Genomic DNA, 23,836 nt, shown 5'->3' with positions numbered 1-23,836 from the left:
TAAAAGTACAATGTTTATTGCAGTAAAACAAGAGGCCAGTGAAAATGGAAAAAATCAGCCACACAAGCAAAAATACTAATAAAACAGCGATACCATGAACAGGACAATAAGATATGTCTTGACTTCACCTGAACTGTATAAATAAAGAGCCAAAAACATATTAGCATTCTCATTAATGTGTTTTCAGTGACAGGAAGAGCCCATATAATGAGCAAATAAAAGGATAACAGACAGATCACATGGTCACTGATGAAGACAACAATTGAACATTTGATATTACCATGATCTTGCATACTGAGAGAAAATAATCAGAAGAACAAAGTATCGAAAGATAGAAAAAAAAAAAGAGACATAAAATAGCTCTGAATACTATATCATTGTCATACTTTTGCTTGTTGATTGCATTGATCACAGTTTATCCTGATCTTCTGCATTTTACTTCATTCCTTTGTTTTTTTTATCTTACAAACTATATATAGTGCTCTAAACAACAATAATCTTTGTTCATTTCAATTATTGCACAAATATAAAAAAATATATTCTATTTAGGCATGGCCATTTGTGTATGTGTGTGTACACATCCGTGTTCTGAATCTTTCATCTTGTAAACAACTTTCCTTGGCAATGTGCACTAAAAGAAACAAAAATTAAGGTCAACTGCAAAAATGCGATATTATTAGAAAACAGTTACCTCATAACTGTAGGTGCACATTTTAAGGTCAAAGATAAAGTGTCAAAGAATATAGAATGCAACATCTGCCTTTTCCATGAAAATTACATGATTAGAACATCACATGTCTGTCTTTCTGCTATTGCTGACCCTGCTTTAGACCTTTCATGAAGCTAAAATTAGGTCAAGAATAAATGAAAGCCAACTTCCTTCAAGTTCCATAAAATACAAAATGACCAATATGGTATTTTGGCCCTTCATGCAAAGTACATTCTGCTGTAAAGCATACCACTTGCATTCCGAAGATTAAGAAAATGATCTTCAACTTTGGCCACGATTGTTATTTTTTCCTTATCTCTGTACACCATTCTAGTTACTGATTCTCAAATATTTTCCTTTTACTTTGGTACTTATCAAGACTCTGCTATAAAACAGCATTAATATTATGAAATGTTCAGTTTGATACATCTGGCATACAGCTCCACACAAATATACGATCTTAAACAAGTGACATTATAAAAAGGTAAGCTAACAGAGCTAAAGCGTTATCAAAAGTAATCAAACCCTGTAGGCCTCTATGCCTACAGCTTGTAAAGTTGTATAATAAGCTGGGCTTAGATGTTTATAGTAACTGATCTCACATCTAGGTTTAATAACTATAATTCATAAAAATTTGATAATAAATAAAATAATTTATAATAATTTGATGAAATAATTAATAAATAATTAGCAATATGCACTTCTTGACTAGATTAAATGTTAAAAATAGAAAAAAATACCTACATGTCAGCCATTACCAACACATTCTTTGAAACCTTCGTAACTCCTACACATAATAATCTTGATAGAATTTGCTGAAGAACAACAGTTTTTAAAGACAGCATTTTTGTATCATTCTCACTGGTATGTATGATCAAGAATTATGACAGACATCAAATTACACAATTAAAAAACAACAAAAAAATGAGCTAAATGTTTATAAGTCAATTACCATACCTAACAATCTATGATTTCCATCAGGGACTTTAGTTCCAGTTTTGTAAATAGATGAAGCAATGCTGCTTTTCAGGACAGAGTTCTTCAAGCTGTTAAGTGGATGTTTGAGTTCTTTTACTTTAAAAAAGCATCTGTACAATCTTCAATAAATTAGAAGAAACAGCAAGAGACCTTGATTGCTTTTTTTGTTCCTTTTGTTCTGGAAAATGAGAAACGGTGATGTTAGTGCTTATGATGCCATAGCTGACAATAACAAACAATAATTTGAGGTATTTCTCTAAAAATCACACAAGCAAAAATGCTTTAATATGTACACTCCTTCATTTATCATCTCTCAAGCCAATCTCAAATGAATATACAAAAAATTTATCCTCAAATATTAAAATAAAATCATGACTCTTCAAACTCATACATACGTGGGACACCAAATAACAAAAGTTACACCACTTCATGTGCCATTAGAGCCATAAATATTAACTAGTAAAGCACTTTTGCAAAATGAGAATTGACTGATCTTCATCATACCACAAGAATACCAGATCCTTTACCTTAAAAGATAACATGAAATTAAGTTCAAAGTGACTGATAGGTTAATGGCCAAATCCTCTGACAAGAAATGATGGATTCGATCCAGTGGAGGGAGCTGAAGTACCAGTTAGGTCAAATGGAAGCAATGGGCGAAGGTTGATCACCAGGGTTGCCAGCTTTGAACTTTTACTAATGAGGTGTCTACTTTGTGACATGTCTTTCCAAAAACCAGGTGAGAATTGCAGTGTTCAATGGCTTGTATTTTTTGACTGGAAAAGTTATTGGATATCGGAAAGTTATTGGTAGTCATTTGATCTATAAGAGTAGTAGTTTCTGATAAACCAGTTCAGTCCTTGAAAAAATATTCTACTCAGGTCAGTCTTAGGAAATGCTTTTTTCACTGCTGACCAGTTATTCCCCACCCCCCATGGTACTTTTAAGAAAAAAAATTATATTCAAACACATCTATCCATCTTATCAGCCCAAACATTCACAATGCACAACAAATGGAAAAAAAAAAACCCCAAACCTTCAAAGAAATAACAATAATAAAGTTCGCTTGTATACTTATCCCTGCTCTATGGGCAAGCACAAGGCACTTCACATACACACACAAATTTAAAGCAACATAATTCACTTCATATTTTTTCAGGACTGACTGGTCTCAATTGAATACAGTGTTGTAAGAGCAAATGTTCCAGAAACACAAATATAATACATGTACAATGAAAATCAACTCTTAAAGAAGGAAATCTACAGGCTCTAGGACAGTTGAGCTTGAAGGAGAGTCTGGATTAGAAACTGTCTGCAATGGCTGTGAGAAGCCGGTAGCTGTGCGTTGTTTACAGGGTGCTCAGCATTATCGATAGCTTATGAATAAAATGCACACATCCTCGCCTCAAACAAAAAAGACCAGCAACACAGCAACCAATACTTCTGCCAATTGCTCCAACAGCAGAACCCAGACTGCCTGAATCTTTCCCTCTGTTGTCAGATGGAAGTGATGAGACTTGATTAGAGAAAACTCCTTGATATCCAGATTTGCAACCCTCAACAGTCTCCTGTTGCACATTGTTCCCTCAGAACAGTTGTCACATGTTGCAGTTGAGGCCAAATGATCCTCTATTGCAAGCTTCTTTTAAAAAAAAGGTAATGATATTCTGCAGCACACCTTGTCTCACACTGCCATCATAGATGTTAGAAGGACTGTTTTCTGTACAGTTGTAACGTGTGTCATTAGAACTCAAGCCATGTGTACACAGGTAACAGATCTGAAGGAATCATTACAATAATTTCCTGTATAACTAGGCTTGCAGCCCATTGGACAGTCTTCTGTTATGATGTTGCATGTTGTTGACTCATGCTGCTACTGTTTGGACCATGTGAAAAATTGCTGAAAACGTCTTTACACATGGGTAGCTTGTATCCTGCAGCACATCCTTTGTCACTGATGCAAAAATAGAGGTATTACACGAACAATTTTCTGTACAGTTCCCCCATAATTCTTTGCAGCCTGCCGCATACAAGCATTGCAGTTCAATGCAAGATGGCATCTGATATCCAGCACTGGATGATCATAAACAGTCTCCTGAGAAGGAATCACAAGTCCTTTTGGAACAGCTACTACACCTGTTGCTCCAGCCTACATCAATCTTTGTTCTGTTCATCTGTCATTTTTCAACATTTCTCTTATTCCCAGAGCAATGTCCAATAAAGGACTTGAGTGTAGATTAAATCAATCAAAGTGCTCAGCTCCCCATTTTTTGGCAGTCTCATGTAAAACACATCAAACACCACTTGGGTATCACTATATGAGGCAGAGCTCTCGTGTTGTAGGTAAACTTTCTTGTACCAACACTGTCCTCAGTCCTCCATAAACTTGAGCTGTTAGACACACAAAAAGTCATTGTTGTAGAAGTATGTGAACAAGTACAAGAAGTATATGATACTCTTGAATCTAAAACAACTACTACAATGGTTATATTTCACTGTGATATATGTTTTGTTGTTAGAAGAATAAGGCAGATACCACACCTGTGTCAGTATTTGTATTTAATCTTGTTTTAGCCCTGTTTTATCCTCTTTAAATATCAGTTTTCATTTGAAAAGAATTTTCAAGATTAAGCCTTACCTTGTTTAATGCTGGCTATGAATCAATCGAGAAAACAGAGAATCAGGGTTCTGTAGCAGTTCAGATGGTGGTGCCAGCTCTGCCACAGCACCATCTTTCATGACCAGGATACGATGGGAATCAAGAACAGTATTGATACGGTGTGCAATGGTGAGCACAGTACTCGAGGCAAACTCATGCCGTATGGTGGTCTGCACCAGAGCATCAGTCTCCTGGTCTACGCTGGCTGTGGCCTCATCAATGCACAACACCTGTGGTTTGAATTCCAACCCTTAGTTACAATAATAAAATAATGATATAAATAATTTTATCACATATCTGCAATATGTCCAATTTTTCAGCTTCAGGATACAAATTTCATCTCCATTTAGCAATACAAGTACATGATGTTAATCATGTTCAAATATCTTATCTGTTTAAACAAGGGATGTGTCCTAATAGAGCATTTTCTTTTTCATTAATTTTTTTAATTACCCTCAAACACTGAATAGGACTGGTCTTGTCTGAAAGAAATATACAGAAAAAGGCAAGTTCTGATTTTGATTTTAACAATGTTCAATGTACCTTGGCCTTAGTCAACAGAGCTCTGGCTAAACAAAGGAGCTGCCTCTGGCCTACTGAAAAGAGCTGACCCCTTTCTCCCACATCTGACTCCAAGCCACCCAGTCGTTGAACGACGACATCCAGGTGACAGCGCTCAAGCACAGCAAGAAGTTGGGTATCTGTATGTGAGCCTGTTGGATCAAGATTAAGCCTCACAGAGCCACTGAACAAGAATGGATCTTGTGGAATGATGGCAAATCTTGACCTGAAATATTAACAAACTGCTGTTCAGAGCCAAATTCATTGTTTTATAGGTTGGTTGGTTGGTTTATTTAGTATGAAAGTGCATTTCTCACTTCGAGGGGAGATGGAGGGGGAGGAAACCAGTACCTGGAGAAAACCCGTGATGCCCAGGCATGCAGACAAGTGTCATATACATAGAGTGTCCCAAGACGAGATCTGAACCCTGAGCCGTTCACTGCAGTGGTGACAAGCAAGTGTTTTAACCACTACGCAACCAGGCGCCCCTCAGATACAAATGTACCCTTCTTTTAAATGTTGGATTTTTACAAGCCTTTTACTTTGACCTACCTTCACTTTCTTAAAGGTGATTAATATGGAGCATGTTTATCACAAACTTTAAATGCTTTAGTAATCCAGACTAAAACTATTCTCCTCCTGCTACTTTTCCTTCCAACAAGGGAAAAGTTTATGTATTTCAACATTTACGTGCTTATTATGTGTCAGCATAATTTTACAATGAACCAAAATATACACACACCATCATCAGTCTTTAGTTTACTTATTATTCATACACAGCTGGGTTAAAAAAAAGTTGATTGCTGACCATAAATATTCCTAGAATATCAAATAAAGAAAATATATATTTACCTTATGTCCTTTAAATCTAGGTGCCTAAGGTCTACTCCATCCACAGAAATAACCCTTCTGAGATTTCGGCCATACGAAACAGTGTGAGAAAGAGACTGGATTTCCCTGATCCTGTCCTTCCCACAATGCCCAGCTTCTCTCCTGGGACAGTCTCAAATGTAACACCATTCAAAGCATGAGGAAGACCTGGTCGATACCTCATGTGAACATTACTGTACTTGACAATGCCTTCTCTTAGCCAGTTTGATGGTGGCTGAAAAAATAAGCGCCTTGATTTAGTCAACAAAATGCTTTGCAACTTTGAAGATAATAAATGTGAAAATTTTCAATAATGAAGTGGAATATATAAACCTAAACATTCTGTTTATAGATGATCTGGCACCAGTAAGACTGAAAGAAATAAAGTACTTAAGAGACTTCAAAAAAGGAGTATTAATGTTCTCAATTAGTATCTAAACAAAACAAAATAAACCTTATTATTAACAAGAATGACATGGTATACTTACAAAAAGGCAGCCTGTCCATCGTTCTGAGGGAATGTTGGTGATATAATAGTTTGCTCTCTCCACACTGACCAGCTGTTTTTCAGTTTCAGTGAAGGACATGACCACTCCACCCAGTAGGTTGGTCACAGATAATGAGTAAGTCAGAGCCAAACCAATCATACCTGGGGACAGAACATTTCTTAGACATTCCCTTCATATACCACTATCAAAAAGAAAGTGAATCAGTAACTCGGTCAACCAAGAAATTTTAACAGCTAGATACAAATTAAAACCCCAAACAAAAACTAAGACTATTTTGAGGGATTACAGCATTACAGTACTTTTACAAAAGTCAACTTTGATATGATCATGTTCATAAATGCAATTAAGAGATACATAGTTATGTGCAGTCCATGGTACCAAATGCACAAGTGATAGAATAAAACCATCCAATGTCCTAAAGATGCACTAAGAATGCAAAAATGAATACATGCATACAAACACAAAATTGCTACTAAATATATACTTACAAGATTCACTCTCTCTTAATCTTTAATCACAAACTTTGCTTCCGCACTTGTTTTTACACAATGCTATCCAAGCATTCAAAACCAAGTGCAGGACAACTCAAAATCTCTTCAAAAGAAACAAAACAAATGACTGTATATGCAGCTCAGCTGCCATCATGGTGGGTCCACAACAAACACCACCAAGCGTAAAAAATTAGCATGATTCTGTCACGTTACTACAAGAGTAACCCTTTCCATGATGATTCTCCAGAAATACATAGAGGGAAAGCAACGTCGAAGTAAAGAGAACAAAAATTTGGATGGTGAACAGGAAGGAATGGACAGGCTGTCCTATGAGGGATCTGCTAAACATTGCATGTCCAGCCCAATAGCATGCCCACACCACTGCTGTGTCAGGTGCTAGCAGGCTGGCGACATGTGCGGTCTGACCTCCTCCATGTCTATCTGGTGCCAGTTAAGGGAGCAATGATAATGATGAATAGCCCACTGAAATTACATGGGTTTTTGTTTTTGGTTTGCTTGCAAAGGTAAGCCAGATTTAAGATGGACTGCTAATAAAGACAATCAGCAGTTTGTTTACAAAAATGAAACAACTCCACTCATCATAGCTAGATGATAAAAATGATGACTGACCTGGATCCACACCCTGAAAATGGTGCTGGAGAACAGCAATAAAAGCAATGGCACCCACTATAGCACACCCAGCATGCGTAACCGCAGATCCAGCCAACGTGAGGCTGCCTGTGTGCAAAATTGAGCCCGCTGGTTGATAGTCAAGTACTTCTGGTTTTCCTCCTGAAATCTGGAAAAATGCCAGTAGCATATGAAGTACAGCTTAGATAAACATCGAAGAAAAACAATTAAAATGTTTCACCTTTTTTTTTTCATGGCAAATTTTGTTTAAAGAAACCCACAAAGTGATGCGGATTGAGATAAAACAGTAACCCTGACATAAAACACAGATGAGAGCATTTAGCATACACTTAACTCACATGTCAGTCTGTCGATACGCCCGTATTGTAGCAAGACCCATAATGGATTCTGAGAAATGAGCGTATAAAGGTGACAAAGTAATGTTTGACAGTCGTTTTAACTCCCTTGAGGTGTGGCGGTAGTAGTGCTGCAAATTACATGTATATTTAGCTCCCAAGAAGCAAGAATTATATATGATGATAAAACATAAACAGGCTAAAGACCATTTCTGATGATGGAACATTTAGTTTTAGACATTTCATTAAGACTTTTGTATTTTGTACGAAATTGAAATTCAGCCTAAAAATATAAGTGGTGTTGATTTCAAAGAAAAGAAAGAGAAAGTTTACAGGTTACAGTTAATTGCAATCCTAATCTACCAAGCTCTACATTCATGCATATATACACACGTACATACATATCCTAAAACACTTGCCTGTATTCTAAAATAGAGGAAACCTAGAGGAAGAAGGCAGATGGTGAACCAAGGAAGACTGTAGCAGGTGATCGCAAGAGAGCCCATGATGCCATAGATTTGTGCCAGGAATATATTTAGTTGAAAAGGAAGTGAATCATCAATGGCATAGACATCTGAAGAAAACGATTGATGATGCGCCCAAGAGGTGTTGCATCAAAAAACTGCATGGGTGCCTTAAAAAAAAAAATAAAGAATTATTAAAAAAAAATAATCAATAGTATCTAAATTATGTCACAAAAGCCAAAAGCTTGAAGTTAACTAGAAGTTAACTTATCTGACATTCCTGCAGTATGAAATATACATGAAAGAAAAAAGAGATTTATGGAAATAATATTGTAATATATTACACTAATACACTGCAGACCACATCAAACAGATATTCCCCATGCCTTTTGTGTTGTGCAGATGTTTACCAGATAAGTCATGATTATGTTACAATATAAGGCATTCATTATTAGGTATGACAGATCGAAGAGTTTTTACCAGTTAAGTAAACATAAAGCTTTAACTATGCACTTCTTTTTTTAGTTTCATCTGGTTCATAATCTACATCATATTTTGGTCAGTCATGGAAGAAAGATGTATGCTAACACGCATAACATATAATCAAATAACAGTGATCCAAAATTAAACCCAGAAAATAAAGTGCTATAAACATTATGCGGCTCTACATTATGGTGTTATTTGTTTTTAATTTATGTAAAGGGAATTAAGTCTGCTCTATTAATGAGAAATGTGCTGAATAAATTTGACTTATTTATTATTACCTTCAATACTGATGTAAGAAGTTGCCCATGAAGAACATAAGCAGCACAAACACCTCCATAGGCAAAAAGGAATGCTCTCATGAGGGTAAAGAGAGAATTTGCACCTGCTAAACACCCATATACTGTTAGATAAAAAGAAACATTGTCCCCTGCAGCTGTGACATTTGTCAAGGGCTGTGTTGAATCATCTGAAGGCAGGTGAAACCAAAGATGATGTGGAATATACCTTGATTTAAAACAAAAGCCAGTGTTAATTATGCTTTGTAAAAGAATATACAGCAAAGCTTTTGCTATGAAATGCTGAATACATAAATAGCATAAGGGAGGGCAAAAAAAAAATTACAGAGGAAAGAATGAACAAAAAAGAAGGTAGTCATAGAATAAACACTTCTGATTCACCTATTATTTAAAAAATATTCCCAGAGTAAGGTGCAACAGCAAAAGGAATCAAGGAAAAAGACAGTTTTGCTGCTTTCTTACCGTGTGCCAAACAAGAAATAAACAGCTGCAGCTTCTGTTGTACGGAATTCTGTAGACGAATTGTGTTGACTGCTGTGAGACACCCAGTATGATAGCCACCAGTCACTTGTGTTCCTTGATGCTGTTCAAAACAGTACCTTGTTACTCATACAAGACCAAAGATCAGGCTGTGTTACTATATCAATATTTTCATTTACAGCTGTAACCCTACAGTGTTATCAAACTTGTCACTAGCAATGCTGTATAAAATAAAATTATAAATAACTTCTTTTGTATTACAACTGTGAAAAAAAAAAGACTTTAAGTTATTTAAGCACTCCAGCAGCACTTGCGTATTTTATTACTCATAGATGACAATTAGCTGTAGTTAATGCTTTGTGACAGACTTGTTTACTTTCTTTAAAACAAACTTAATATACTTAACTTTAAACCAAACACGAAGAGAACATTAACAAATTGTCGAAAATTTATTCAGTAAATTTTTTTTTTTTGCAAAGCAGGTAAAACAAAGCCCTATCATGAGTAAATGAGCAAATGATACTTTGAGTTTTTTGGGGTTTTTTTTTTTTGCAAGTTATCATGCAAGTATGCAAAGAAGCTGGAGTTTTAGATATCAATGACAATTTACACAATTAAAATGTACCAAACTCTATGCACCAGGGTTACCTTGCATCAAAAAAAGAACCAGAAGAATGATGGGAGACAAGCAGATTCCCACAGCTTTCCAATAAGCTGAGTATACAGTCATTTTCACTACTCCTGTCTCTTTTTCCTCTTTCTCCACCAATTTTCCCTCCTCTCCTTCCATGCACATTTCACTTCCTTTCTGATTATTATTTTCCTGGTTTTTTTCCATTTTATCAAGGTCAATTGTATGCAATATTTCAGTGGGTGGACCTGAAATATGTTGGTCAAAGCTCTGGATTACATTAAATATATTTGCTTTCAAATGGCATGAAGTGCACATCTACTGTCAGAAAATGCAACTTAACACCTCAAATTTTTTTAATGCAAAACAACTGTTTTCAATTGTTTTTGACATAGTCAAAAGAAATAATTATCAATTTTTCATTTGTTCTACAGAATGATAGTGAGTTTTTCTTTTTTTAAGTTTCTGTTCTTTTAAGGAAATAATTTATGCTTACCTGCTTTTACAATTTTTCCATCTTCCATGAGCAGCACAAGATCAGCATGAGCCAGAAAGTGCACATTATGAGTGCACAGAATGCACGTTTTGTGCCGCAGAAGTCCCATGATGCAATACTGCATTAGATGATTTGCAACATGGACATCGACAGCAGCAAGAGGATCATCCAGAAGATAGATGTCCTTGTCCTTAAAATAAAGTATTCATGCAACCCCAATTTTGTTCTGGTTCCCGAATGATTATTTTTACTATTATTTATACATTCTCTACCCTACATGTTTATTAATTACAATTTCTTAAGCTTCAGTGATTGTCATTACTACTAGCTTTGATTTTCATTGATCCTGATCATTATTGTTAATAACTGAATGCCTCATTTAATAAATCCATTGTTACAGTACTTTTCTACAAGAAAGGCATTTTCATGACTGTTTTACCTGGTACACAGCTCTTGCTAAAGCAACCCTTGCTTTCTGGCCACCGCTAAGAGTCACACCATTCTCACCGACCTCAGTCTGATCCCCAGCTGGCAAAGTCTAATTCATGAAACATATATCAAAACTAGTTGATTTAAGTTTGAAAATAGCATTAATGTTTTGCTCCAACTTCATCAATTATGAACTCCTTTTTATTGCAGATCACATCATGTAACTAAGCAGTTAAGAACTACGAAAGATCTATTCACAAAGTATCCAATAGAAAGTAGCTGCAAGACTATTTCCTTCAAGAGATATTTAACCACCATCTTTGTAATGTGTTCTCTATGCCACTACAGCATTGGTGGCTCATAATAGGTTATCTTACCTTAAGGTCTTCGGTCAACGCACACGCATGTATGACTGCCCCATAATGAGCTGGTTTGTAGGAAGAATGGAATAGTATATTGTCTCGTATTGTGGCATTCTGAATCCATGCTTCTTGTGCAGCCAAAGCAAAGCCTTTTTCAAGACCAGCAATAGATATGTGGCCATCTGTGCGACTCATCTCTGCCAGCAGGGCATTCAGAAGCGAGCTTTTGCCACTGCCTACTTTCCCAATAATCCCCACAAGCTGACCCTGGGACATTTCAGACAAAACAATCATCATCCTCATCATTTATTGAAGATATATATATATGAAAAGTCTGTCTCTAATCATAAAATGAATTTGCTAGCCTGAAGAATGGGCTCACAGTGAGATCAAAATAAACTTGTATTTATGTGTATATACACATTTTTAAATATAGTGAAACATTTGAATCCTTTAATAAAGGATTGTATACAAAAAAATATACTTACTTTTTTGACTGTCACATTAATACTAGACAGCTGAAGAAGGCCTCCAGAGTAGGCATCTCCACAGACCACATTTGTTGACTCGCAATAGGCACCTTCTGATTCTGGCTGTTCTAGCTGTGATGACGATTCACGCCATGAAAATGTACCCTCCTTGACGCTGATAGCTACATCACTGTCTGCATCTGCAAATACAATCTATTAGGTCACAGACAGATTGTGTCAGCAGAGTAAATTACAATTCCTGGGATACATCTAGAGACATGACAAGCGTGTCATAAAGCTGTGTACAGAAAATGCAAAATATAAGGATGTGGCAAGTTATTATATTTTCCTCTTGATTTAGCAGCTTCGTTTTTATGTGAGCACACTATTTATGATGGATTCATAAATTTTTGTACACGTACTGAGTACTCACACCATTAACCAAACAAGATATATTTAACATTTAAGTAACTTTCCTTACTAAAAATGAGAATTATAAACAAAACACTGTAAATTGTTTAAATGTTTTTTTTTCTGTATCAATATTTAAAAACCAGCAATAGTTAATGATTGTATGAACAAATAATCCCCAAAAGTCAGCCAGCAACAAAACATGAATAGAGTTGCTGAAAGTAGAATTATAAAAGTGAATAGCAAAGATGTACCAGTCATGGGCGAGTAATAATATTGAAGATCTGCTTCTCTGAGGCTGCAAAAGTTCTCAACACGTTTCAGTGAGACCCAGGCTTCCACAAGCCCATTGATTACCCATGGGAAAGCATTCAGTGGAGAAATGAGCATAAGAAATAAGGAGAGACTGGTAAAAACCTGCACAATGAGACAAAGCATATATATATATTTTACATGTATACAAAAATATAATAATTCAAAGTTTGCATATCCTTGAAAACAATAAATAAATAAAATTTTCTAGGACTCTCTTGCAAATTAATAAAACTATGGAAATGTATAGTTATATTACATGCTTCTAAAAACTGAACAGTGAACATTGAAAAAAATCATAAGATCTGGTGATAATAATTTGATTCCTTCTTTTGCTGCATCTAATTCGAAAGAGTGCAAGTCACGTTTTCATTTAATATTGTACTATATACCGCTGTAAAATGATGCACTCTGCAAAGTCTTTTATTTCTTTCAAATTGCTAAAAATTACAATGGATCTTTCACAAGCCATTTTTCAGTGCCTCAATATTTAGCATAGCTAAGAATCCTATATGTGTCCAAATAGGATCTATTAATATTTTTTAAAAACCCTCTAACAACATGAGGTAGCTTAGCTGTACCTTAGCAGCAGTCAGCTGGTGACCAAGCAGGACATAGGTAGTAAAGGTGAGGATAGAGATAAGAACTGGTGTGGTGGCCCAGAAATAAACACACAAAGCATCAAGGTATTTGCGACCTTTTAGGCTCTTTAACTCCTTCTCCCTGAGATGATTGATTCTTTCTGTGAAGTGGTCTTCCCAAGCATAAAACTTCAGGACCCTGATTCCTTGAAGCATCTCATTCATCAGCTAAAATGACAGCAGTAAGAAAAAGCAAGATCTTTCTCAAACATTATTCCATAAACAACTGTGAAATTCAAAGCAGATCTAACACAAACACATAACACTATGACATACCACACTTCAGAGTTAAAAGTTACCATAGAAGAAAATCTTCAAAGTTCTAAGCATATGACAAGCCAGGGGGAGATAATGTCTTTAAATCCAGGTTGTAATCAGTTTTTGTATTTATTCTCTAGAATTTTGCTGAATGATTGTAATTAATATTTAAATAAAATACAGAAACTAGATAGTAAATGCTGCTTCCTTATAACAAGAAACCGAAATGACATTAGTATAAATTTCTTTTTTCTTCTTGAAAAACTACAATAAATTAAGAATTGAAATCTGTCATAACTTACTTTGACTCTGGCATCTTTCTGAGACATCATGCATGTGCTCAAATCTCCAATCTTGATAGCTATCTTTCTATTAATGGGAATTAGCAGCACTGCAAATGCAAGCCCTGCCAGAAATGCTAGCCCAACCTGTAAGAAGCATGGGACAAAAATAATAATAGTATTTCCAAAGCTGGTTGGGTTTGGTTTTCATTTTCCACCTTCTTTAAAAGCAGAAACAAAAGGTATAAAAGCAAACATTTAAATAGTGAACAAGAGATATGGGACAGTGACTGCTAATAATCATTTAAATACCTAATTTAAAATGCAGAAATGTAACAACTTTCAAGTAGCAACTACGGCTACAATACAGCAAGGTATTGAATGCACCTCTAGGCTGGTTCAGACAAGTCCTCTAAATGCTTGGCTATTATTGAAAATTATTGTGAATAACCCTAATTGCATAAAAACTTTTCTTTCTCACAATTGCCCACATAAATATGCACATGTTCCCACAAAGAAGGTACAATTCTATTTTAAATATTTATATAAAAGCTGAATCAGGACTGAATAATTTAAAATGTATGTTGCTATTGTTGTTAACATAAGCCATTCTCTCAAATGTCTTAAACATTGTTATTATAAAATAGTTTGGAAATTTATCTAACATATTAACACATTTACTTGATTGTAAAGAAGATATAAAGAAACAGCAATCTGAAAAGGTAGGCTCCAAAATGCATGAAAGCTTGGGCAAAAGTTGATAATGCGGTCAGTGTCTGTGCTCATAAAGTTGACCACCTCGCCTGTACTGAAACGTGACTGTGTTACACTGCTGACTGTCAAGGCTTTTCTGTAGACTGTGGTGATAATAGCACATCTCATTTTGAAAGCAACCACCTGCAACAACGAAAAAAAAAAAAATTAATTTTTCATGAATATCAAGTGACAGTCCTTAAATATTAACATAAACATGAAAGAACACTAATAAAAGAATAAAACTAATAATTATTAGCATCTAAAACTAATATTGGTAAACCATATGACACTCATAGCTAGCGCATTTATAAAATGTATTTATGTATAAAAATGTTGATGTGCAAGCATGCATGCTGATTATTGTTTCCACTAGGCCTCATCAATATTCAGAGAAGAGTTGAAAACTTTTTGTGATGTCTTCTCTGCTAATCCTCTATAAAAGACTGTATTGGTACTTTGCATCTTTAGTTTCATTACATTATAAGCTGACTTTCCTGTCTAGTTTTTCTTAAACATATTGTGGTGTCTTGTTTTCTAAATGTTCACGTTCTGCTTCCTCTTGCTGCTAAATGCTTAGTTTACGTTTAGCATCTATAGAATCACTTACCTGAGAGTGATAATCAAACTGTGTTGAGCAAATAGTTCCCAGGAAAGTAGACATCAGTAGACCAAGAGCATACAGGTAACCATGGTATTCAGGTTCTGATTTCTTCTCAATAAAATTAACAAAATAATTTAGCAATATTGGCCCTGCAAAACCAAAGCAATCTGCCAGAAGTTTTAGGATTCCCAAAGAATAGTATTCACAACCAAATGCTGCATTTAAAGCTTGGAAAAGAGTCCTTGGACTATACACTTTTGAACCAATGCCTCTGAAGTTTACTTCTGTTTCGTTTGTGGAAGCATGGTCATGGTCTGCAGTTCCTGTGGGTGTCTGATATACTGTTTCTCTCATTCAGGATATTACGGAATCTACTTTCAGTAGCTTTAGTGTTCAATCTCTCAGGAAGTTCATATAGGTCATTAACTGTTTCAATTTTTCCTTTGCTTCCTCTAACCATCAGCTTTTGTACCCAGTAAAAGGTAAGCCAGGACAGACAGTTTACACCTTTTTCAGCTACAGTTTCATCCTCTTCAGTACGTCCATCTGTTATAGCTCCATATGATCGTATCTGATCCCATGTAAGAGTCTCGGTTTCCTGGCTGTCATAGTTCACATTTCCTGATAGAGGATTTGTTCTGTACAGTCGTCTTGGGTTAGGAATCAAGAGGAGGACATAGCACAGTAAAAAAACCACTGACACATATGTTGAATATTCTTCTGCTTCATAACCTTCTTCTGGCTTCTTCAGATTGTTAATAATTACTGATCTAGTGTGAAAGGCCTCAGCAGTAGCAATAAGTAACAGGCATAAAAGCATACATTTTGGCCCTCGTATACTAACTTTATGCAAGTACCTGAGCTTCCAAATGTATAGAGCATGTAGCAGCCATGTGCTTGCAATAATACCACACTGTACATAGTCTGCTGTACTTAGTTCCACAACGAGCAAGAAATGAGACACCACAAGATGACATAATGGAATGATGGCTAAGCAAAAACAAATGATGAATCTCACAACCAAAAGCCACATCCAGTTGACTTGGAGTAAAGTACCATACACATGTCGCTGAGACTGTGCTGCGAAGTACACACTAGTTATCATAAGAAAGATGTAAACAGGGCACAGAATAGCAAGTTGCTCAAAGCAATGACCAAAGTCATTGTTTGACCAAGCAGTAAAGTTATCATTATGTCCACAAAGTTGCTCCCATTTCCATGTTGCCATGATGATGTGGTGCTGTTTTCTGATCTTTTGTGCTTTTGTCTCTGAAAATTTTGAACATGAATAAATTATAATTTACTTCTGGATGAACTGCTTTCAATAAACACTAATTTTTTTGTGTTCATCTCATAAATTCAGATTCTATGATAATTCAGTTTATCTGTCACATCTTAATTCCTACTGTTGATTTTCCATGCTGAAATATTGCCAATGCAATCTTGTTATAATTAACTGAATAATTACACATTCTAAAATTATGTATTTTCGTGACTGCCTGGAGCTTTTCATTCGCTCTATTCATATCGACTATATTTGCAAAAAATATTATGCCATCAGATACAAAGTATGTCACAAAATCATCACATCATAAAAATCTACTTGTTACCTTTGCAAAAGACGTATTGTCAAACAAATAGTTCCGAACGTGCTTAAAATCAAACTGCATGCCTATTTACAGAAACTAAAATTTTTAAGCGATTGATGGTTTATAAGCCGTTATTGTTATGATTTGCATCCAACGCAGATTTATTAGTTTACCCACGAACTTACACCAAAGGTATCCTCTTTGCTTACACGTCCGTGGTTTGGCGTTACTCTAAGTAACAACACAAGTGATGGAGAACTTCGGCCACATTATTTACATCATAGATAGATGAAAAAAAAATCCTTGTATTCTTCGTAGGCTAGTTGAAAAATAATATTACTGCATTATTCGTCACTCACTCAATACAACCCAATCTCAGCCTTGAATAATATTGGAGGGCTGAAGAAATATGCTTTTGCTTCGATTAGGATACTGTTTCTGTGCTCGAGGGATATCTACTTCCGGGCACGTAAGCAGACGACAAACTTTACCATCAAATGAATGGGAGCATATGCAACGATATCGTACACTGTTTTTAGTCTCACGTCCTTACCTTGTAGTTGTAAGGGTCCACTCTTGCTGATCCACATAATTTGTGGTGAAAATTTAAGCATATTGTTGAAATTCAAGCCGACAGACAGTGGGATTAAGGGGAATGGGAGTCATTATTTGTTGAATACTACACCGGAAGTGATTTTATCATCCGTGACACAGGACCTTGTGATTGAAGAAAGAGGTATAGAGTGTAGATTTGATTTTCTTAATTAAGCATCGGGCTACTAATTATACTCACGTAAACGTCTTTCTGTTACAGCTTTCATTTAGTTCAGTGTTTAATGGCACTTCAAAAAAAAAAAAAAAAAAAAAAGTGGGCTCGGATTTGCAGGTTAGGATATATATATACACGTATTTGTGTTCGAACAACTTAACAGTTATTGACGTTAATTGCTACTTGTGTCATCGGTGATCGATTAGGCTTACGATGTTGGGACGATATGGTCATGCTACGACCATATCATATGTAACTCAGGCAGTGGTAGATATGGCTGCAACGATATGGTCTAGGGTGGAAATGACCAGTCACCGCCGCCATGACCATACGTACGTCTCAAGTATAAGATCACATCGTCTTTGCACCAAAACGTCCCAGGCGAAATTACCACCATTACCCCCACCCTTTACCGATAGACTGGAGTCACAAATCTTTTCAGATTGATATCCCGCCCACGATTGTGATTGTTGATACCGATTACACAACACAGTATTATCGATTAAATGCAATCATGCCTTTTCTTTATGTACTCACAGCTATGTTGATGTTCTTTTTGTAAGAAATTACTTCATACTTAGCCACCGTATTAAATACACATTGCAAACTGTGTATGTTTGTAAAGCAAACTATGAAACCATGAAAATACATTAACAATCAAATGCTTAAGAGACTATTATTTACTTTATTTTCCACAATGCACATTAGTCAACATTAACTGCAAAGAACTTTTAAAGATAACTTTCATATACACTATATCTACATGGCAATAATTTCAATCGAGTCTTTAGAATTAAGATGCAATCGATTCAGGGCTATTTAAATTCTAAAGATAACTGCAAATGGTTACTGAAAACATCACCCTGGACTAGATATAAAACAAACAAACTCAGAGGACAGTTATTTCAACATTAGGAAAAACTTATTTTGCCAGTGTAACAATTTGAACACCATATTTAGCCCTAACTTCATGAAGCTAGTAAAGAGAATTAAAAAATCCCTTGTGTTGATGAATATTTTTTTATTCAGTTAATGTGTTCCCCTTTACATGCTCTGAAACTGTACTACATGCAAAGTGAAGAAAGAGAAATTTAAAAATTTTTATTGAATAGGTCTGAGCCCATTTCAAGGAGGTGACGAGGAGGGAGAGAGGGGAGGGGTCTGCTCCCCTATAGTCCTAGTCTGCACTGACTCTTCATTAATTGGTACCTTAGTGACACACCTATCAACCTGCCAATGAAAATATATCCATACAATGGTAAAAATGGGATAATCTTGAAATGCATGCTTGCTTAAAGAGAGTGTTATGACTATGACTGACTGGATGCTGAACTTGAAGGTAAGGTAAAAAACAAAACAAAACATTGCTGAAACTTCAGTTCAGAAAAATGTATAATTAAATGCATTGAATTAATGCTAGTATTTATCAACCAATTAATTTAAATTTCATTTTCAACAAGATCTTGGCTCTTTATGTTGTAAGTCAGCAATCTGTACAGTAGCACGGTTATGAAGTGAACTTTGTCTTATTCAAGTCTCTCAATGAAAGTTTGTGTGTAAAGCAACCATCCACCTGCTCCTTGACCCTACAAGATTCTTCTCGGTTAACATCACAAAGTTCATCCTGCAAGTGGCAAAGGCATGATGCAAAAGGCAATGGACATTCTTATCACAGTAAAATTTTTATCTACACCTAGACAGATTTTAACCATCATTCATTACAGCCTGTTGATGTGATCCCTTAATGAATCTGGAGATTCTCTGTAGAAAGATACAAAGAATCATATAAGCTCATAGAAAAGTACATAGTGAAAAGTCTAATCTAGGAATGTGATTATACTGACATCAGTCTAATAATGAATACATAGTTATAAAGATATTCATTGAAACTAAATATTTAGTTTTGCATTAGACAAGTAATTATGATTTAGCAGAAAATATGCATAGCTTTCAGTAGAGAGCACGATATCTGACCAACTTTTCTATGAAAATATTAATGAATTAAAATTTAGGAAAATATCAACCATCAACAGAGCGAGAAACAGACAGACTTCTCATCATTCCTCTGTACTTGGAATCACTTCCTCCTTTGTTGGAAGTGTCCTTTGCAAACCTATAACAGAAAGTCACAATTTTTTTCTTTCCCTTTCTACCATTCCACGAACTAATACCCTGGACTGCTGGCAGACGATTTTTTCCAGTTAACTGCTAAAACGAGGCATGATACAAGAAAGCTTCCGGTTTATTCACATTTGAGATTAACTACTCGCCGAGACTAACAGCGGAGAACTTCTCAAGAGGCTAAGCGTTGGTCTTGGCAGACAGACAGCTCCACCTGTATACGCCCTTGACCATTCTTTACCTGTTCAGCCAAGGTTGTGTATTTTGACAAACAAGAAATGAGCATAACTCATCTACTAAAATCTAAAGACACCCATCACTCTGTCAGAATGACACTCACAGGATTGCAATTAAAGATTTGCTCTCTAACACGTAAAAAAGCTTTATTCGTTTTCGTATGGACGTATTCATTCAATCCCGTAAACCTTGTACATTCCGTACTTGTCTTCAGAGGGAGATCCGGTGGATTTGAATGGGCGCTGCGGCTGATGGAGCTCGCCACAAAGACCCTTATTCAGTATGAAAGTCCTGCATGGTACGTCAGACAATGCCAGCTGGTTCTTTCTCTGTCCACCTTGGCATTCTCAAACATTGTCGTGCCGTGTCCTATAGGCCAACTAGACAAGCTAGGATCGTTTTGCTGTTTTTTGTGTGTGTATCTCACCATGGCGGTAGTCGTGCTCCGTACATATTAGCTGGGTTTTGTGTTCCTGGTTGAAAATTCTAAGTAATTTCTCAGGAAGTGTTATGCTGATGCCGCTGCTTAAATCATCTTTGGACCTGGTGGATCTCAAATATTTGAAGCTTTTTACCTCTTTGAGCAGTTGTCTGTGATTTTGCTTTTGAAAGTGCTGGTTTTCTCTTCTAAGTGCACCTACTCAGTCTGTTGGCAGTGCCTTGCGGTTCTTCATTGATACATATGCTGTCAGATCAAGCATCAGTCTATATAAGCTTCCCACTAATGTGGAAGTACCACCTTTGGAGGTGTGGGGATAACAAAGGAGACTACATCAGCACATTGATAATGTTTCTGCGTACTTGTCAAAATTTTATAATCGTTATATGACTGAATGTATTTTCAGCAAACTTGTTGCACAGAAGATGTCAAAAATGTACAATTAAAAAAAAAACCACAGCAATGCTAATGTAAAGAAACGGTTTTATAAGCATCTTAGTTCTTTCTCAAATCTGCCATAGCAGAGTCCTAGTAACAGCAAAGATATTTAAAGGTCAAATCAAGCCTTTGCCATGCTAAAAAGAAAGTCTGGAATTTTTAAGTTCTAAGCAAGAATGTAAAATCAAGAATCCCCCAAAATAATGTCCTTTCGTTCTTACTCTGTGGCAGTGAATGCCGGAAGATCTCAGCAAAAACATACAGATACTAAAGACCTTTCGAGATAAATGTCTAGCCAACCGTAATCACCAACGAAAAACTCAGAAAAGGTAACTGTCCAACTGTGGCAGCTATAATCTAGGAAAGAAGACTGAAATGGGCAGGAGTGAAGAGTGAAAACATGTACCCTCTAAAACAGTCCTTCGCTGGACATCTGATGGTAAGAGGAAGCACGACCGACAGAAAGCATTTAAAAAAACGCGAAAGGAATGAAAAAGCATGATCTGGCATGACACAACAACCGAAAGATACTGATGATTAAACAAAATAGATATCTCCAATAGATACCAACTAGGTACAAAGAGGTTTAAGTCATGTAACATCTATTCAACAGTGTATGTGTGACAGGCAGAAAATGAAGAACTAGCTAACAATCAAGTGTTCTTACCTTTCATATCGAATGAACAACCAGAGAAGGGAGCTCTCGACACCAATACTTTATTCCTTGGCGAAGTTTCTTCCTCCGGCGAAGAACTGCCTGAAGATACATACCAAGAGAGGCTTGCTGGACTGGCAGAATCATACTGGCTATCCCTTGCTGAATCGCAGTGATGACAGTAGCGTGGGCTAAGGTCAGGTCCTCTTGGGTACCCATCATCTTCTGGGTCTCTCATGTAGCTGCGCGAGGCGCCGGCATGGTGTATGGGACGCTCGCGTTTCCAGAGTGGGTGGTCGGGCTCTATCGCCATAATCTAAAGACAAGTTATCAGCATATCAAGACGATGACGCTCATGAACAGAATTCTTTTATAATTAAGGCTGCCTTTTGTGTGTTGATCTTTCAATGTCAAATCTACTTTCACGCTGAAATTAAAAAACAAAAAACTCTTAATGAGAGATAAACGAAATGTGAAACTTTTACAAGAAAGATAAATATAAACAAATATTTTTAGTGTTAGAAGCCTAAACAATGCTACAATTCTGCGTACCTCGTCTGAGCAACGTCGACTGACTATAGCTTTATAGTCGATTTGCCGAAGCAGTCTGTCACGCTTCTTGAGAAAACTTGGATATTTTTCTTTCCACATCTTGCCAAGAGCCCACGGAAAGATTTCGTACTTGATTTCCTCCTCATCCTCCTCCACATCATTGGCGAGATATCTGTAATATTGCAATCACGCACACCGATACATAGGTATTCAGATGGAGAGAGAGAGACGAATAAGTAAATGTGCTTAGATAGATAAATCTAAGTATACATGTAGTATGTATACCCCTTGGTACTTATTGCACTTGGACGAGAAGGTCGATGGCCCGAGGTTCACTTATGCGTTTTTACCTGATTTATAATGAAATGAGTAAAGGGCTGAACCTCCCCCCCCCCTTCCCTTCCACGAGCCATCACCTAGACACGGTAAACTACCGTTCACTGGCCTGACAGCCTCTTGGTTATAAACTCTTACACTTTTATATGGTGTATATATATTTATTATATGGTGTGCCTACATATATTAATAATATTGCATTTAGCTTTACAGATAAACGTTGGTCCATCTACAAATTAGGAAAATAAACACATCTATATGTGATTCATTGTTCCTCCCACAAAAAAGTATGAAAAAGAAAAAAGAGTGGGAAGGGGGACTCAGCAAAGGATTCACTCACAAAGCAATGAAGAAGTTGAAGCGTGTATACTCCCAAAGTGACAGATCTGCCCTCTTGAAATACGCAAAAACCATTTGCAAGGAGGTACTGAAATAAAGATTAGATGTAATGAGAAGAATGGACAAAAATAAAGGCTAATGTTTCAAAAAAGAGTCTATTTTTTACATCAGCTTGGCATTACTTCTCCAGAGTGCTAAGAAAATATTTATGCATTACATTAACATTACCTTGTCAGCCACTCTGTTGCAAGTGTCTTTGTTTAGGAATTGTCGGATGACTTCGTCATCTGTTTTACAAGCACACAAACGAATAGTTTTAGTTGTTTTGACTTTAGATTTTCTCCATACATAAGGCAAGAGGAAGCGCAGCCGACCAAAAGTTAGTTGAAAAAGGAATGAAGTAGCAGGAACTGACGTAATATAACAAACAAAATATACTGATGATTAGAAACAAAACGGATATCTCTAATGGGCATCTCATGTATGTACCACCTATGAGCAAAAAGAAAATGTGTTAGTTAGTAAAAAGACATTTTAAGAAATATTTGCTACGAACAACTAAACACGCAGAAAGATAATCTCTGGACAATCCGCAGAAATTCCATCAGACACGCACACATGCACACAGACATGCACACAGAGCCAGAAGGAATCAGGAAAGCACACTGGGATATGAAAATGCATCCTTATTACAGTAAATTAGACCTTTCTTGTTTTCTTACCAGTCAGTTTGAAAAATGTTTTCATTTCCTTCGCCTTTACAATAAAACAGGAGTCTCGAGGTTTTTTCTTCTGCCAAAATGGACACTTTCTCTGCTGTATCGTATTTGTAGGCGTTGTCAGAAAAAAGGTTTCTTGGGGAATCTGGCATTTAATAGGCGAACTTGATTCGAACATTATCTTTTTGTGTGGTGGCGACGGAAATCCGCGGGAGCGTCTAGGTCGATATCGCTTTGATCTACCTTTCAATTATCCTTCCTACTGGTCTCACCACGCTCAGTCTTTGATTTTTTGAGTATTTTATGGCAGGGGCGTCTGGAGTTTCTGAATATGAAGAATCTCGAAGCCATCCGCTATAAACTCATGCAAAGTAATGAACGGTCGATGGACAGAGTGCGGGCATTTTAGAAAGCGCAATAGATCTAATGTGAGTCGAACAATTGGAAAGGGTACAAACCGATTTGACAGGAACCAGTTACACTGTGTCTACAGTGTGTGCCCAAC

At 36.3% G+C, this 23,836-nt stretch overlaps 2 protein-coding genes across 3 annotated transcripts; both read right to left on the bottom strand.

The window, feature by feature from the left end:
• LOC112571209 (multidrug resistance-associated protein 7-like) lies at positions 1–15,627 on the bottom strand. The gene is given in 23 exon segments (XM_025250062.1): positions 1–4,078; positions 4,326–4,576; positions 4,890–5,133; positions 5,760–5,811; positions 5,814–6,012; positions 6,266–6,426; positions 7,408–7,470; positions 7,473–7,576; positions 7,767–7,894; positions 8,183–8,343; positions 8,346–8,397; positions 8,992–9,217; positions 9,472–9,592; positions 10,138–10,368; positions 10,617–10,806; positions 11,056–11,154; positions 11,423–11,674; positions 11,896–12,077; positions 12,543–12,705; positions 13,182–13,409; positions 13,802–13,927; positions 14,462–14,677; positions 15,144–15,627. Coding segments are annotated over 22 exon segments (3,792 nt in total). The 5' UTR covers positions 15,492–15,627; the 3' UTR covers positions 1–4,078; positions 4,326–4,330.
• Positions 15,628–18,160: 2,533 nt separating this feature from the next.
• LOC112571223 (speedy protein 1-B-like) lies at positions 18,161–23,595 on the bottom strand. 2 transcript variants are annotated; one of them, XM_025250085.1, is made up of 7 exons: positions 23,335–23,595; positions 22,836–22,899; positions 22,614–22,700; positions 21,938–22,109; positions 21,398–21,701; positions 19,549–19,608; positions 18,161–19,259 (listed from the first exon to the last, which is right to left on the bottom strand). In XM_025250085.1, the coding sequence occupies exons 1-6, from the start codon at positions 23,507–23,509 to the stop codon at positions 19,553–19,555; spliced, it is 858 nt and encodes a 285-aa protein (XP_025105870.1). In that variant the 5' UTR covers positions 23,510–23,595; the 3' UTR covers positions 18,161–19,259; positions 19,549–19,552. The 2 variants fall into 2 exon arrangements, with proteins under 2 accessions (XP_025105870.1, XP_025105869.1); XM_025250084.1 differs by having other exon boundaries at positions 22,841–22,899.
• Between the last annotated feature and the right edge of the window lie 241 nt (positions 23,596–23,836).

Source organism: Pomacea canaliculata, linkage group LG8 (assembly GCF_003073045.1).
Source record: "Pomacea canaliculata isolate SZHN2017 linkage group LG8, ASM307304v1, whole genome shotgun sequence".
Classification (NCBI taxonomy): Eukaryota; Metazoa; Mollusca; class Gastropoda; order Architaenioglossa; family Ampullariidae; genus Pomacea; species Pomacea canaliculata.
The sequence above is the reverse complement of the archived record's forward strand: the minus strand, read 5'-3'. Positions and strand labels throughout refer to the sequence as shown.

Excerpts from the sequence above, each read along its gene's own strand:
- LOC112571223 (XM_025250085.1), bottom strand. The coding sequence starts at position 23,509 with ATGTTCGAATCAAGTTCGCCTATTAAATGCCAGATTCCCCAAGAAACC. Across the intron at positions 22,701-22,835 it reads AGAGTGGCTGACAAGGTAAT|TACCTCCTTGCAAATGGTTT; the intron begins GTTAATGTAATG and ends TCTTTATTTCAG. Across the intron at positions 22,110-22,613 it reads TTCAACTTCTTCATTGCTTT|ATATCTCGCCAATGATGTGG; the intron begins GTGAGTGAATCC and ends GCAATATTACAG.